This window comes from Oncorhynchus keta, chromosome 25, assembly GCF_023373465.1.
Source record: "Oncorhynchus keta strain PuntledgeMale-10-30-2019 chromosome 25, Oket_V2, whole genome shotgun sequence".
Classification (NCBI taxonomy): domain Eukaryota; kingdom Metazoa; phylum Chordata; class Actinopteri; order Salmoniformes; family Salmonidae; genus Oncorhynchus; species Oncorhynchus keta.
In genome coordinates, this window is record NC_068445.1 from 9,243,602 (window position 1) to 9,261,037 (window position 17,436).

General features: G+C 42.5%; 1 protein-coding gene across 2 annotated transcripts; it reads left to right on the forward strand.

Annotated features, from left to right (window-relative positions):
• Positions 1-7,261: 7,261 nt before the first annotated feature.
• Positions 7,262-15,353, forward strand: LOC118358108 (AN1-type zinc finger protein 5-like). Of its 2 annotated transcripts, none has more exons than XM_035735578.2 (6): positions 7,262-7,430; positions 11,919-12,083; positions 12,535-12,637; positions 12,743-12,828; positions 13,102-13,221; positions 13,635-15,353. In XM_035735578.2, the coding sequence occupies exons 2-6, from the start codon at positions 11,921-11,923 to the stop codon at positions 13,781-13,783; spliced, it is 621 nt and encodes a 206-aa protein (XP_035591471.1). In that variant the 5' UTR covers positions 7,262-7,430; positions 11,919-11,920; the 3' UTR covers positions 13,784-15,353. The 2 variants fall into 2 exon arrangements, with proteins under 2 accessions (XP_035591471.1, XP_035591470.1); XM_035735577.2 differs by having other exon boundaries at positions 7,270-7,532.
• Positions 15,354-17,436: the final 2,083 nt, after the last annotated feature.

Here is a 17,436-nt window from a genome sequence, read left to right on the forward strand (position 1 = left end):
ATTGACTTTTTTGTCAATGACCTACACAAAATACTTTCATGTCTAAGTGGAAGTCAAATTTTAACATTTGTAAAAAAATATATATATATTAAAAAAATATGTTACAAATAAAACCCTAATATATCTTGATTACATACACTACTTGTCAAAAGTTTAAGAACACCTACTCATTCAAGGTTTTTTTTATTTTTACTATTTTCTACATTGTAGAATAATAGTGAAGACACCAAAAATATTAAATAACACATGGAATCATGTAGAAACCAAAAAAGTGTTAAACAAATCAAAATATATTTTATATTTGAGATTCTTCAAATGGCCACCTGTTCCCATGATGACAGCTTTGAACACTCTTGGCATTCTCTCAACCAGCTTCATGAGGTAGTCCCCTGGAATGCATTTCAATTAACAGGTGTGCCTTTTTAAAAGTTAATTTATGGAATTTCTTTCCTATTTAATGCATTTGAGCCAATCAGTGTGTTGTGACAAGGTAGGGGTGGTATACAGAAGATAGCCCTATTTGGTAAACGACCAAGTCCATATTACAGTTCTAGTCAAGATTCTAGCAGCCGTGCTTAGCACTAACTGAAGTTTATTTAGTGTTTTATCTGGGTAGCCGGAAAGTAGAGCATTGCAGTAGTCTAATATAGAAGTGACAAAAGCATGGATACATTTTTCAGCATAATTTTTGGACAGAAAGTTTCTGATTTTTGCAATGTTACGTAGATGGGGGAAAAAACTGTCCTTGAAACAGTCTTGATAAGTTCATCAAAAGAGAGATCAGGGTCCAGAGTAACGCCGAGGTCCTTCACAATTTTATTTGAGACAACTGTACAACCGTCAAGATTAATTGTCAGATCCAACAGAAGATTTCTTTGTTTCTTGGGACCTAGAACTAGCATCTCTATTTTGTCAGAGTTTAAAAGTAAAACATTTGCTGCCATCCAGTTCATTATGTCTGAAACACAGGTTTCTAGCGAGGGCAATTTTCGGGCTTCACCATGTTTCATTGAAATGTACAGCTGTGTATCGTCCACATAGAAGTGAAAGTTAACATTATGTTTCAGAATGACAATACCAAGAGGTAAAATATATAGTAAAAACAATAGTTGTCCTAAAATGGAACCTTGAGGAACACTGAAATGTACAGTTGATTTGTCAGAGGGCAAACCATCCACAGAGACAAACTGATATCTTTCCGACAGATAAGATCTAAACCAGGCCAGAACTTGTCCGAGTAGACCAATTTGGGTTTCCAATCTCTCCAAAAGAATGTAGTGATCAATGATATCAAAAGCAGCACTATGGTCTAGGAGCACGAGGACAGATGCAGAGCCTTGGTCTGACGACATTAAAAGGTAATTTACCACCTTCACGCGTGCAGTCTCAGTGCTATGATGGGGCCTAAAACCAGACTGAAGCATTTCGTATCCATTGTTTGTCTTCAGGAAGGCAGTGAATTGCTGGGCAACGGCTTTTTAAATGTTTTTTGAGAGGAGATTCGATTTAAGCCGATAGTTTTTTATATTTTCTGGGTCAAGGTTTGGCTTTTTCCTCAGAGGCTTTATTACTGCCACTTTTAGTGAGTTTGGTACACATCTGGTGGATAGGGAGGCATTTATTATGTTCCACATAGGAGGGCCAAGCACAGGAAGCAGCTCTTTCAGTAGTTTAGTTGGAATAGGTTCCAGTAAGCAGCTTGAAGGTTTAGAGGCCATGACTATTTTCATCAATGTGTCAAGATATATAGTATTAAAAACTTGAGGGTCTCCCTTGATCCTAGGTCCTGGCAGTGTTGTGCAGACTCAGGACAACTGAGCTTTGGAAAAATACGCAGATTTAAAGAGGAGTCCGTAATTTGCTTTCTAATGATCATGATGTTTTCGTCAAAGAAGTTCATGAATTTATCACTGCTGAAGTGAAAGCCATCCTCTCTTGGGGAATGCTGCTTTTTAGTTAGCTTTGCGACAGTATCAAAAATACATTTCGGGTTGTTCTTATTCTCTTCAATTAAGTTGGAAAAATAGAATGATCGAGCAGCAGTAAGGGCTCTTCGATACTGTGCTGTACTGTCTTTCCAAGCTAGTCGGAAGACTTCCAGTTTGGTGTAGCGCCATTTCCGTTCCAATTTTCTGGAAGCTTGCTTCAGGGCTTGGGTATTTTCTGTATACCAGGGAGCTAGTTTCTTATGACAAATGTTTTTTGTTTTTAGAGGTGCGACTGCATCTAGGGTATAACGCAAGGTTACATGTAGTTCCTCAGTTAGGTGGTTAACCGATTTTTGTACTCTGATGTCCTTGGGTAGGTGGAGTGAGTCTGGAAGGGCATCTAGGAATATAGAATTTATAGCACGGATTTTGATGCTCCTTGGTTGGGATCTGAGCAGATTTGTTGCGATTGCAAACGTAACTGGGTGTATTCATACACCATCTAAAGTAGTGGTGCAACGAATAAAAAAACTCACAGTTTGGATCGGATCACAGTTTTGAGTGCGGATTGGATCATTTTTCGGGTCAGCAAAAAAAAAGAGAGACAAAAATAACTTTGCTTTCCATGTATTACTTAAAGAACACTTAAAGCAAGGAACTTTTCAATGTTTAAATAAAATCTTAAAATATTCAATTGTTAAATTAAAGTGCAATATGAACAATAGGGAATGAACAAATTGCCTGTGTCAAAAAAAAGTTCAAAGTTAAGAAAGCAAAGCAGACCTGTGTTTTTAAAAATATGAGGATATCTACATTGTGTGGGGAGAGGGTAGACCTCTTTGCAATCTCTATGTCCCCTGCCGTGGAGAACACCCTCTCGCTAGGAACTGAAGTGACAGGCACAGCCATGTAGCGTCTTGCCATCATGGCAATGTGAGGGTATTTACACTCATTGCTTTTCCACCATGTTAGTGGATCACCATCCAGTGGAACGCCACTTGCTGCCTTGTAGGATGCCACCTCCTAGTTGATGGTGTTGGCAAACGTCTTGCCTGTGTCCTTGCTTGCAAATGTATCCCCGAAAAGCTCCTTCATGACCAAATTATTTTGTGGAGGAGATGCCTCTGGGTCTACTCCTGTCGGCTCTGTGTCTTGACCCTGCAGAAAATGAAATGATCTATTAAACTAATGATTTAGTTTCATATTTCATAGAACTATAATTGTGGCAACATTTAATAAAAGCCATTATTATTCCAAATAAAAAAATGGATGATTCTAATAGCAATAGCATAGACTAAGATTATACTGCAATATATTTATTATTTAAGTCATTCACTCTTATTTTTGGACGTCTTCAGTGGCCACAATCTCAGTGGTGAGATCACTGTATGTCATCTGGCGTGGGGCAGGGTCTCGCTGAGACAGGGACTTGAACCTTGGATCCAGTGCAGTAGATCTATGAAGGTAGTCCTGTACATTAGGAGGGTATCCTGGGTTCAGGTTCTCTCTAATGGCAGCCTTGACATCTCTAGCGATGGTGCTGCCTTCCTCACTTGGGGCCATGGATTGTAGAATCTTTGTTTTCAGAGGTAGGATCATGGACACAGAAGGTGCAGTTTCAGTGCTCAATGCGCGAGGGGATTTCCTAGCGTGGCTCAAGCACTTTCATCATATTTTTAAACCCTTTGTTTTCCACAACAGAGTATGGCCTCATGTCTGCAGCGATAAACATCCCAATAGATTTGGTGATGGCTTCAGCCCGGTCTGATTCTGCTGCAAAGGGCTGCTTAAATGCCGCGGTGAGAAGTTGTTTCTTGGCTGAGTTTGCTCCCGTCACTGACACACCAAGGTGATGACGCTTTAAATGTGTGCTCTATGTTTTTTTTTTCATGATCATATGGCTTTCTTGTGTTCACAATGCCTACACACCGTAATGGTGGTGGTGTCCACCACCCTTCTTCCGTCATCATATTTGACAGGGAAGCCAAAATGCTCCCATACATGAGACTTAGATGAAGCAGGAGGCTTTTCCAGTTCTTCAGCTCCCCTGCCAGCCGTGGCTGTCACTACTCTTTTGTCTTCTTTAATTTTTGCAAAGCGAGCATCAAGGACTGATTCCTTGGGATTCAACATGCTCTGTTCACATGAACAGTGCACACAACTGTTTTTTTTAAATAATCAAAATCAACCTTCAGGCTTCAGAGTAAAACACAACACGGATTCTGTCTTGTATTTATCTTTCCACTGCAACTCTGCATCGAGATTTAGTAAATTATTACTTTAACAAGTAACAGAGGCAGTAAAACTGTATTTCACACTATGATGGTTAAAATGTACAATTAATCGGCGGTTCACATGCGTGCCGAACCATAGGAGGTGATCTGTACGGATCACGGCTCAACTACGGTCCGTTACACCACTAAACTAAAGTGTAATTAATAACGTCAACATGCTAAAAGGGATATTCAAAGTCTTATTTTTTTTGGTTTGTACCCATCTACCAATAGGTGCCCTTCTTTGTGAGGCATTGGAAAACGTCCCTGGTCTTTGTGGTTGAATCTGTGTTTGAAATTCACAGCACGCTTGGAGTTTGCCAAAAGGCACCTAAAGAGAAAAGGCACCATGAGAAAAGGCACCATGAGACACCATGAGATTCTCCGTTCTGATGAAACCAAGATTGAAGAGTTTGGCCTGAATGCCAAGCGTCACGTCTGGAGGAAACCTGGCAAAATCCCTGCGGTGAAGCATGGTGGTGGCAGCATCATGCTGTGAGGATGTTTTTCAGCAACGGGACTGGGAGACTAGTCAGGATCTAGGGAAAGAAGAACAGAGCAAAATGTTCGTCCTTCATGAAAACCTAATACAGAGCGCTCAGGACCTCAGACTTTGGCAAACGTACACCTTCCAAAAGGACTACGACCCTAAGCAGACAGCCAAGACAACATAGGAGTGGCTTCAGGACAAGTCTCTGAATGTCCTTGAGTGGCCCAGCCAGAGCCCATACTTGAACTCAAACGAACATCTCTGGAGGGACCTGAAAATAGCAATGCAGCGACGTTCCCCATCCAACCTGACAGAGCTTGAGAGGATCTGCAGAGAAGAATGAGAGAAACTCCCCAAATACAGGTGTGCCAAGCTTGTAGCGTCATACCTAAGAAGACTCGAGGCTGTAATCGCTGCCAAAGGAGCTTCAACAAATCAGTGAGTAAAGGGTCTGAATACTTATGTAAATGTGATATTTCCCATTTTTGATTTTTCATTATTGGGAATTGTGTGTAGATTGATGAGAAAAAACAACAATTTGATCTATGTTAGAATAAGGCTGTAATTTAACAAAATTTGGAAAAAGTCAAGGAGTCTGAATACTTTCTTAATGTACCGTATATATAGACGTAGTTAGTGTCAAAAAAGGGGTTAAATATGGGTTAAAAGAAATACAATCATTTCCTGATCTTTCTTATATCGCTCAGATATTGGACAGATGCGTTTCTACGGGCTAATTGCAATTCAATGTTTCATCAAATAATGTTTAATATTTTGGGGGATACCAAAAGGGGTCCTAAAATTCAAAATAAAATAGCTAAATGATGCTTGGTATGACCATCTTAAAACATTTCTATATGTTTGATTAGTAGAACCCCCCATCAGACCGTTTCCGCATTGAGCACTGGTACTTTCTGTTTGAGTTTTTGCTTGTAAGCAGGAAGCAGGAGGATAGAATTATGGTCAAGGGGAGTCCCAACATGAGAAAGGCAACCAGCCAGATAACAGTTCGGTACAGATCTGAACTAGAATAAACAGGTTGTCTATCCCACCCTTCAATAACACCTCCCACTTCCTCCTTGTGATTCACGTCTTGGGGGAACACGTTCACCTTACCACCAATAAATGCCACAATCTAGGGGTCCCAACAAAGAGCCCCTAACACACACACACACACACAAAATATACCCCACCCCAATGTGTATCTTTAGCCCAGGATGTCCTGTATGGTGAAAGGAGTGACGTTATGGTTGAGGGGGGCGTGTAGGGACTTTTATGTATACCCACACGGCAAACACACTGAATGTTCAGTGTTTATTCCCCATGTTCAAATACACACCCACTGAAACCACAAACATGTTTTCAACATAGGGTGCAAAGTGGCACATTTAATGTGTGAAGATATTTGAGGGTGTTGTGCTGTTTTTGGTGTATAATGGTCTACAATTTATTTTTAGAGTTTCCAGACTATAGGATCTCGATCACCTTCGCAACATTATCTCACTCCACAAAGATGTTTCTGTTACAACAACACCTGCCGGTCAAGTTTCTCATGAAAGAGCAGAGGAGTCTGTACCTATTGACAAACAGTAGCTGTGTGTCTGATAGGTATGTCACCCAGTGCCGCCTCTAGCCCACGTGGGGCCCTGAGCAAGATTTGGTTTGGGTGCCCCACTCTGCGAATAGGCCCCCTCTACATACAGGGGGCCCCCTCTACATAAAAGCAAAGCACTGCTGACATGGGCAAATTGTGTGACTGTCAACCAGGCTTCCATCCAACATTTTTATGTGAGTAAAGTACATGTCAGATAAAATGTCACCACAGGCCTGAAGGAAATAGCAAATTTTGTCGGTAAACTTTCCAATAAACAAAACAAAACCCTAGACAAGTTGAGACTGTTACTAGCCGGCTACCACCAGGTACTCTACCTTAGAGACTGCATCTTAGAGACTGCTGCCATATGTGCATAGTCATTGAACACTGGTCACTTGAATAATGTTTACATCATATTTTTTGTTCTGAAATAGTTTCTGTAGTTAGATACATAGCTCACTCTAATATAGCTATGCTGTACACATCATTCTCAGTATCTTGAGTAAATTCACCAAGTGTATACGTATAGACTACATTTGGATCACTGACTGCTATCTGGGTTTTTAATTATATTCGTTTCGACATTTGATCTTTAAAAAATATATATATTATTTACATTTTACTGCATTGTTAGGAGCCAGTTACATTTCCCTGCACCTGCTATAACATCTGCTAAACTGTGTGCGCATCCAATGAACTTCGATTTATGTATATATAGACCATCATATCGAAGTAAACTTGCAGTCACGGGAAGATATGTTGTGTGGTCCTCCCACTACGACTCGAGATTAAGAATCATCGTATGGCTCGATATTCAAACTGTGGGTGGAATGGATGACAAATGAATGTGCAATAAATACCGTATACTCACCACACCTCCCCCATGCTATTACACGCGCTCCGGGGCTTCTACCGTAGCGAATCACTGTACGGTATTTTCACCGTGACATCATTTGCCACTCCTCTTACTAAAGTAGGAAACAAACACCGCTCGACAGAGCAGAGGCGGGAGGGGGGGTGTAGAGAAAGAGAAGACATTTACACCTCTCACAGCCTCCGTCAAAGAAAAACAGCGAGAAAAGACATTTGGGGGACAGTACTCAACCAGACCATACATCGTGTGTACGTTTGATCAAATTGTGCAGGTGAGAATCGACATTTGAAACGGTTGGGTTGTCGTGGTGTATGGTTGAAGACCGAAAAAGGACACCGAAAATTGGATCAACATCAACTTAATATGGAATTTCGTAAGGAACCATTTTTATCAGAGCATCAATGAACTAGAAATATGTGTTGTCTTGTGGGGGGGAAGGTCGTATGTATCCTTGGTCGTTAGCCTCTGGTAAACAAGGTATAGCGAGCAAAAGCTGTCACCACCGCCTCGCTGAAAATATCACAAGCCTTCGAACGTGACCAGTCTGGCTGGGCCTGGGGGAAAAAAGTCAGGGAGGGAGGGTCGCTAGCTAGCCATGTATGCTATAGTATCGGTTTTCGAGACAACGGGTAAAATAGCGACATATAAGCTAATTCTCTGTGGTTGTACTTTATCTGGAAAAAGTCATTTAAAACGATACTAGTTAACAGCTAGTTGCAATTGCTAACCAGTTTTTGAGAACTGATAGCATGTTAGTTGATGCTGGTTGATTTCAATGAGTTTCATTTGAACGCGTAAGGAAATGTTAACATTGAATTCGGACATGCACAAAAAGAATTAGGGTGCCAGCCTAGGTGCAAAGATTCATTTGAGTAATGGAGGCGCTAACGTTATCAAAACACGGCCAAACAACAGGAAGAGATGGTTAGCAGACAAAGAAAGCACAAAAGAACAAGGGTCAAAACATGGCCTGTATCTAATTCACTGATCTAGTTTACAGAACATTGTTAGTTCAATTGTTGTGGTGTTCATTTGTTCTAGACGAGTGTGCGACAAAAGCACTATTATTGCCTTTGCTCTCGACTATGTTGCTTGTCTTTCAAACCTACGTTAGTTAGCTGGCTAACTCTTGTCTCGTACTTAGCACTTTTTAACTGTAGCGTGACTCGGTGGTTTTGGGCCAAATCAATCTATTTCATGTTGTTCTTTGTCTGACCAAGACCATGTATAGTAGCTAGGACACCCCGCAGCAATGTTCCAACATCTAACGTTAGTGGAAAGCCTTCCCAGAAGAGTGGGCAACTCTATATTAATGCTAATGATTTTAGAATGTGATGTTCGACGAGCAGGTGTCCACGTAATGTTGGCCATTTAGTCCATCTGTAGGCTAGTTTTAGAGTAATTTCTTTAAATGTATGGTATATCTAGGTAAATCTGTCGTGAATAACATTGTGCCAATTAATAAGCCACCCCCAAGGGTGTGCTTAGGCTACAGTCAGACACATTAATGCGTGTTTTGTTTCGTGTTGATTGCATTAATTAGTTTAAACAAATTAGCCTAGCTAATAGTCACCACAGGCTCTGGAGTGGTGGACGCATGTGGAGCACATTGATTGACGTCGCCTCATAGACCCTGCTGCTCCCCGACAGATGTCAATGACAGTGAAGCAAAAATACTCACTATTTTGTGTTTCCAGGAAAATGGATGATTGCTTGCAAATGCTATTTATTTCTCTTTGAGAAAGCGATGAATGAGAGCATTTGTGTTACATGCATATCCAGGTGGCAAACAGGTTGTCGTGCAGTACCGCCCGTGACAATCGAACATTTTGGCCCAGGCAACATGTTCTTCACCACAAAGTCATAAAAACACCACCTGTTTATACAATTTCGCTTTTGGAGGAAAAAGTAAATAAATATTGACCTTGTGGCTGTGGTAACTAGTGTAAACTAGGCAACGTCAACAATTGTGGTGCTTGCAGGGGGCTTTGCAGTCAGCAGGCAGACACGTGATACAGTCGAAGAGGCTTTTCTAAGGAAATCCTTACGTGACAGGCCACCTTGGTGGAGGTTGGGGCCTACACTATGGGGTTGGAGAGTGCAAAGGGCTGTCAGAATTTTATGTTTGTCCTTCGCATCTTTGCAGGGCCATGACACTGACATCTCTGAATGTTCTGAGCAGGCTGCTGTGGCCCCTTCCTGGCAGAGCATTTTTTTTTATGTTATCGTCATCTATAATGTAAATCTGTTTATTTCTCTTGCAAAATTACCCGTTCAATACCTGGAACTTAAAGACATGCTCCTGAACTTTGGCCCCTAAGTATTTCTTTTACCTCCAACTTTGGGCTGGATGTGTCTGTGTAGTTCGTACATGCAGAATTACTGTTTTACCTTAATTAGCTATGTAATCCCAAATTTGAAAACATGGGCCAGCTCCCGAGCAATTCAAGTTCAACCAATGAGTTTCAGCCCCTCAGCATTTGAGTGACACCAAGCAAGAGGCACACATTGCAGAGCGAGAGAGATGGCAATGAGGTGGTGCCCAAGTCTGCACATGCAGTACCTTCGCAAAGTATTCAGACCCCTAGACTTTTCCCACATTTTGTTATTCTACTTATTCTAAAAATGTTTTTTTTGTTCTCTCAACAATCTACACACAATAACCCGTAATGACAAATGAAGAAATTTTAACTAATTTATAATAAAATAAACAATACCTTGTTTACATAAGTATTCTGACCCTTTGCTATGAGACTTGAAATTGAGCGCCGGTTCCATTGATCATCCTTGAGATGTTTCTACAACTTGATTAGAGTTCACCTGTGGTAAATTAAATTGATTGGACATGATTTGGAAACACTTGTCCATATAAGGTTCCACAGTTGACAGCGCATGTCAGAGCAAAAACCAAGTCATAAGGTCGAAGGAATTGCCCGTAGCTCAGAGCTCAGAGAGGATTGGGTCGAGGCACAGATATGAGGAAGGGTACCAAAACATTTCTGCAGCATTGAAGGTCACCAATAACACATTGGCCTCCATTATTCTTAAAATGAGAAGTTTGGAACCACTAAGACTCTTCCTAGAGCTGGCCCCCCGGCCAAACTGACCAAGAACCCGATGATCACTCTGACAGAGCTCCAGAGTTCCTCTGTGGAGATGGGAGAACCTTCCAGAAGGACAACCATCTCTGCAGCACTCCACCAATCAGACCGTTATGGTAGAGTGGCCAGACATAAGCCACTCCTCATAAAAAGCACATGACAGCCCGCTTGGAGTTTGCCAAAAAGGCACCTAAAGGACTCTGACCATGAGAAACAAGATTCTCTGGTATGATGAAACCAAGATTCAACTCTTTGGCCTGAATGCCAAGCATCACATCTGGAGGAAACCTGTCCCCATCCCTATGCTGAAGCATGATGGTGGCAGCATCATGCTGTGGGGATGTTTTTCAGCAGCAGGGACTTGGAGACTAGTCCGTATCGGGGCAAAGATGAACAGAGCAAAGTACGGAGAGATCCTTGATGAAATCCTGCTCCAGAGCGCTCAGGACCTCTGACTGGGGTGAAGGTTCACCTTCCAACAGGACAACAACCTTAAGCAGACAGCCAGGACAACACAATAATGGCTTTGGGACAAGTCTCAATGTCGTTGAGTGGCCCGACCAGAGCCTGGACTTGAACCCAATTGAACATTTCTGGAGAAACCTGAAAATAGCTGTGCAGCAACGCTCCCCATCCAACCTGACAGAGTTTGAGAGGATCTGCAGAGAAGAATGGGAGAAACTTCCCAAATACAGGTGTGCCAAGCTTGTAGCGTCATACTCAAGGTTGTAATCGCTGCCACGGTGCTTCAACAAAGTACTGAGTAAGGGTCTGTATACTTATGTAAATGTGATATTTCAGTTTTTATTTATTTTAATAAATTTGTTAACATTTATAAAAATCTGTTTTATAGCTTTGTCATTATGGGGTATTGTGTGTAGATTGATGAGGACATTTTATTTCAATCATTTTTACAATAAGGCTGTAACGTATCAAAATGAGGAAAAAGCCAAGGGTTCGGAATACTTTCCAAATGCACTGTATGTGACATAGTAAACAGTGATCACTTTTGGCTTATGAGCACTGCTTTGACAACTACTGGCTAAAAAGTATACAAAAGTTCCAGAGAATCTCTGTCTTGCTACAGCACCTTCGAGGGTTAATGACAATCCAACGCGGCACGTTGTTTGACGAAAACTGATCAGCAAATGTGACTCCTCGGTCTATTCTCCCCCTATTGGCACTATTCTGTCCTTGTCACACACAGGCGGTGAACATTGTAAATAAATATCAATCAACATGTGCTTAATCGTGACAAGCTGGAGGAGGAACAGCTGACACTATTATAGGCCTAGTCATTTATTGTAATGACACATCCTCGTCCTGACTCCTGTTGACGTGAGCAGCTCCTGCCAAGGAGTGGAGCTGAAAGTCTTAGGCCTAATTCGACTCGCTGTTCGTTCTGTTTTCTTGTGCACAACGAGGAATTTCAACCCTCTAACTTAGGTAGTAGAATTCTTGCTTCAATGGATGTATTTTTTTATTTACCCCCCCCCTCGTTTCTTCATTAGTTTTAAGGTTCCTTCCTAGTATGTTATTTTCAAATGTATGTGCCTAACCACCACCTACATTTGGTCACCTAAGACACACTGTTACGCATGCAGACACACACACATACTCCCACACTAACAAGGCACCTTGCTCCCATTTGTTGACAGCGATGGCCCAAGAGACGAACCCGAGCCTGACGCCTGTGCTTTGTGCCACTGGCTGTGGTTTCTATGGCAACCCCAGAAACAACGGCATGTGCTCGGTCTGCTACAAGGAGCATCTGAACCGACAGCAGAGTAGTGACTGCAGCTTAAGCCAACTTAGCCCAATGGGTAAGTTCCCCCTCCACCCTCTCTCTTACTGACCACACAAATCTACTTCAAACAATGCGCCCCCCTCCCCTCCACCTCCTAAAAATCACTATTTGCATTAGGATTGTCACGATACCAGTATTGCGATACCAAGATACTATTTGGTCCTTTTTAAAAAAAACTACTGTATGAAACATTATGTGCTATTGCTTGGAAAGGAAACGTGATTCTGGGTGAGGCTGGGTGAGGCTGCTTGTTTCCAACAATAGGACTGTTTTTCTCAGGAAATCAAGCCCACTTCATGTTTTGTTTCATTGCCAAGATACCTCGGAGTATTGCGATTCTGGTATCGCGATAACGCTAATTTGCATACACGTTATGGACCAGCTGCACTCTTGAGTGGAAACCGTTGAACCAAAATTGAGTTTCGTCTCCCATCTGAGGTTGATGTTTTGCTTTTGCTGTGTCACAGGAGCAGTCGGTAGTCCTACCTCTGAGGCCTCAGCCATCCAGAGGCTAGAGGCCAGTCTTGCCAAAGTAGACCCTTCATCCGGCTCTGCTACAGACATGGCTAGGTAAGGTGTGCTTGTTTGTCCGCATGTGCTACAATGGATGTCTTATTGCTTTATGCGCTCTCATATCTGTAACTTATAATTTTCTTTCATTCGCCCCCTCTGCAGAACTATTCAAGGCTCTCTTCCAGTGACTCAACAAATGACCGAGATGAGCATCTCAAGAGAGGATAACCCAGATTCCCTAGAGCCTGGTAAAACACACACTTCTAGAGGGAAACATTGCTCTGTTCGACCCACTTTAGCATTGGCTATTTCGATGCACCCTGACTTGTATACTTTGCAATCAACTGTGGTTTTACATACAGCCTCAAACACGGAGGCTGCCTAAAATAAACCAGATTAAAAATACCCTTGTATGTGAGTGCTGAGACTGCCTCAGAAAATAACACAGGAACAGTTCTATTTGAATCCGAAGACTGAAAGATATATATTTAAGTGCTTTTCTCCTCTGTTTTCTACTTCAGTTGTGAGTCAGCCTACTGCGTCTAGCCCCGTCACGGCCAGCGGCGACGAGGCCAAGGAAGACAACCCCAAGCCCAAGAAGAATAAGTGCTTCATGTGCCGCAAGAGGGTGGGCCTCACAGGTGAGCGTGCCACAGCAGGACGTGGTGCTTCTCAAATGAAGTGGGATGACAGGGTTGAGCAATGCATACGACGTCATGCCTTCTTGCGAAAGAGGTTGACCATGTTCCAGGCCACCTACACTGCAGTTACACAAATAGTCAAGTCATACTGATGGCATTTCTGCAATGTAAAACACTACTTCCGCATTTGTGATTGGCCTCAGATCTCTACTATGCATAAATGGTGTGTAACACGCAGGAACCCCATCAATATCACTTATTTATCTGGTCATCTGCGCAATGCGACTGCATCGTAGGTGGTTTGGAATGTAACCCTAGTCTTCCTGTGTGTTTGGTCTTAACAGAGGTTAATTCTTATTGAGTTGGTGTTTGGTTCATACTGTGGTTCCCCTCTAATCTCTACTCTACTCCAGGGTTCGACTGTCGCTGTGGGAACCTGTTCTGTGGTGTCCATCGGTACTCCGACAAGCACAACTGTCCTTACGACTACAAGGCTGAGGCAGCTGCCAAGATCCGCAAGGAGAACCCTGTTGTGGTCGCTGACAAGATCCAGAGAATATAGGGTTAAGAACCATCCACACAGAGACTAGAGTATGATGTCGAACCCTTGACATGAACACTGGCACGAGTGGCAAAAGGATGTCATTTTTAAAGTCACAACCTTGAGAAAGGACAGAGATCCTGCCCGTTGGGGAGATGCATGAACGGTCACTTTTTTTGTTACGTTTATTATTATTTTTTTCCCTCTTTGCTGATATTCTGTATATATTAAAAAAAAAAAGATTTTAAAAGAGCAGCCCAGGGTAACTTTCCAGGAGAGACGTGCCTGTTCTGCAGAACCTATATCTGGACGTTCTATCCCAAATATGGCCCCTGAGCTGTTTGGCCACTTTGTTGTCAAATAGCCAACAGCTATTCTTTTCTAAAGTTGTGTGCACATGCAGTATCCCGACGGGTTCAGTTGAATCTCCATTTCTACGTTCCGTTCCCATTAGTGTCAGTCGGGTCAGTTGTCCGATAGGTATGACTATCTCCCAAAATGCTCTCCCAAAATGCAGGTGGGCTTTTATACCCCAGACTGTGACCTGCCTACCTCACAGCAGCAGGTCATGTTTCTCCTCATCACAATGTCCACGTGAAGCTTTTTCCTAATCGTCTCCCCTTACAATCACTTCATTATTTCCAGAGGAAGGGGTTACCTCTGACATTTTTAAAGCAGTCCTTAGGCACCATTTCTGTTTGATCACCTGAACGCCGTGGCCCGTCTTTATGGTCATTGTAAGAGGTGTGAGAAGGAGTACAAAAACACATTTTTACCAACTATCATGTGGGACAGGACTTTTAGTCAAGGAGATCCTAGACTAATCTAAGGTCAGAATCTCCCAACTGTGGTCTCGGCAGAGGCTTGCGTGCATTGACCCTGGTGCAGTTCTCTGGGTGAGACTTAGGCACTACCCATCTGTTTTATTGGCTATATGGGGGGGGTGAATGGGAGAGCAACCCCATGCAGTAATATCTTAAATCATGTAAAATATCTGAATGAATTGCTAGGTCATTATTGTATCTGCTGAGAGACATGTTTAATCCCTGTTTTTTATATACATTAACATAGTACTGATATTAGCACATGTATTCAGTGCAGTTGTGAAGTTAGGGTATATGAGACAGCCTTGCTTTGTGTTGATTTTGGTGTGCGTGTTCAGTGAGTTTGAGTGAACACATGGGTGTCAGATTGTGTGAAGCAATATATCCCGTAGCTCTGCACATGTTTCCAAGGCTACAGGAGCATGGCAGAACTGAGATTTTGATAACTAGATTCCAGAGTTGGATTCCAACGGATCTTTTCAGCTTTCTTTCCCTTATTGGTCTGTGTAACTGATCTAGAGCAGCGCGTGTGTGTGTGAGACTTTCCTTGGCTGTGTGAAACATTGATAAAAGTGTGTCCTGTGTAGATTTTTCTTCTCCCATAGGGATGAGGTTTTTACCCTTAAAACAAAGGTATCCATTTCAGTTTTTTCCTTTTAGTTATGCAAATTTGTACAAAAAAACCTGATATTTATGAATGACATAATCTTGCTACCCAGCATTACAGCATAATTGTATCATGTAAATAAAGACTGTGTACAGAGACATTGCAAGGCCTGGTTGTTTACATTATAGGAGTAAATATGTGGGCAAGTCAGACTGTTAGGAAGCACAGTTTTCAACCCCAGTGTTTTCTTGCACACCTGTCACAGGCTTGGGGTGGGGGAGTGCGTCGGCAGAAGGAGTCATGCTGGCAGCTGCTCAGACAGTGCAGGCCCGGGAGAGAGCACGAGAGGGAGACTGCAAAGATGACTACTCTGCTCTACACCCCCGGTGCCATTCCTCCCTGCCTCTGTGAATGGAGGAAAAAAAGAGGACTGCTGATGTGGGACATGTGCCAGGGGATCATAGAACCAATGTGTTCTGTTCAACCTGACCCATGAACAGCTGGGGAGGTCCTGTAGCCTCCCTCTAGGGGTTGGGACAGACACACATTCCTACCCCCCCTAGCGGACAGACCCTTAATTTCTTATGGGTGTCTGTATTTCACTTGCCATTTGTGTATTTCTGGAAAGCTGGTTCAGTGTTTGACATCACAGTGACAGATGTGGATATGACATGAATGCACCTCTGTCTACTGTGGGGAGTTGGGAAGGAACACTGAGCTAGGGGAACTAAGGTAAGAAAGGAGATTGTTTCTGAATTCCAAATTGACCTCTAGCCCCAACACCCGAGCCACTAATGTAGATCTGAGAGGATTGGATAAGTGTTACGGTAATAGCTTCTTTCCTTTAGATTGACAACATTTCCCCCCAGCCATACAGGAGGGGCTTGGGGTTGGTTTTGGATTCAGGGAACGAGAGCACGCTCACAAGTAGGGCCATCGGGGAAAGTGGGAGTGTTTTGAGAGAATTGGGCGAGTTCACGGTGAACATGGGAAATGGACAGGCTTGAGATTATGAAGGGGTGACCTGAGGTAGCGTCACTAAGCTCTCGGAGCGTAACCAGATTAGACCAGTCCGAGCCCGGTCCCAACGATCAGACGCACTCCCTTACCATACAGAACACTCTAAACACAGACACCTTTTCCATTCCTTTTGACCTGTTCTCTGCTTCTCCATCCTTAACAATCCTTCTGACATGTGTTCCTCTCTTTTGCCCAGACTAAATGGATAAAGAGAAAAAGAGTGTGGGAGAGAGGGAGACAGGTTCGCAGGCTTGCCCTTGTTCTAGGTTTAACATTAAGTGTCAGTAGCCATCAAGGAAGCTCCTTTGAATCACTGAGATTTGAGTCATTGAAAGGGAACCGGGGAGGGGTAGTGGGAGAAAAGGGTTAGTTGGTTAGTGATAGTGAGTGATGGGGGGAAAAAGGTAATTTATTGTGAAAGTCAAGTGTTTCATTAACATGACTAAGGCCTTTAGATAGGTCAAGAGGTCACAACTTTTGAGTGATTGGGACAAAGCAAACATGCTATTTGTCTTGACCTAGTTTTACATTACTGTGTTTGAAACTGCTAACCACCTGCTGGTGACAAGCATTAGAGGATATTGTGACAAAGGACCTGCCCGGGGACACTTTAGGCATTCCAGAAATTCTTGGAGGCAACGCAGCAGCCAGAGTCAGGTAAACTACAAATTCAGCAACTTTAGGTGAATAATATATTGAAAAGAGATCTATTGAGTGCAGTATAATTTTATGTAATTTTATACAATACAAAAGTCATTAAAAAGCTTTTGACAAATTATTCTTGTTATAAGAATGTTTTGTCTTTTTTTGTCTATAATGATAATATATATTAGAAAGTTGGTGGTTCGAGCCCTGAATGCTGATTGACTGAAAGCCATGGTATATCAGACTGTATACCATGGGTATGACAAAGCATTTATTTTTACTGCTCTAATTATGTTGGTAACCAGTTTATAATAGCAATAAGGCTCCTCAGGGGTTTGTGATATATAGCCAATATACCACGGCTAAGGCCTGTGTCCAGGCACTGCGTTGCATCGTGCATAAGAACAGCCCTTAGCCATGGTATTTGGCCGTATACCACACCCCCTCGGGCCTTATTGCTTAATTCTACAACAGGGGCAGACACCTAGATTCAGCCGCAGGCCGATCCTTGTCGAAGTGGATGGTCAGGAGGCCGGAACATAATGATAATAATTTGTACACTGCAAATTGACCACAAC

Excerpts from the sequence above, each read along its gene's own strand:
- LOC118358108 (XM_035735577.2), top strand. Across the intron at positions 12,638-12,742 it reads TCTGCTACAGACATGGCTAG|AACTATTCAAGGCTCTCTTC; the intron begins GTAAGGTGTGCT and ends CCCCCTCTGCAG. Across the intron at positions 13,222-13,634 it reads CAAGAGGGTGGGCCTCACAG|GGTTCGACTGTCGCTGTGGG; the intron begins GTGAGCGTGCCA and ends ACTCTACTCCAG.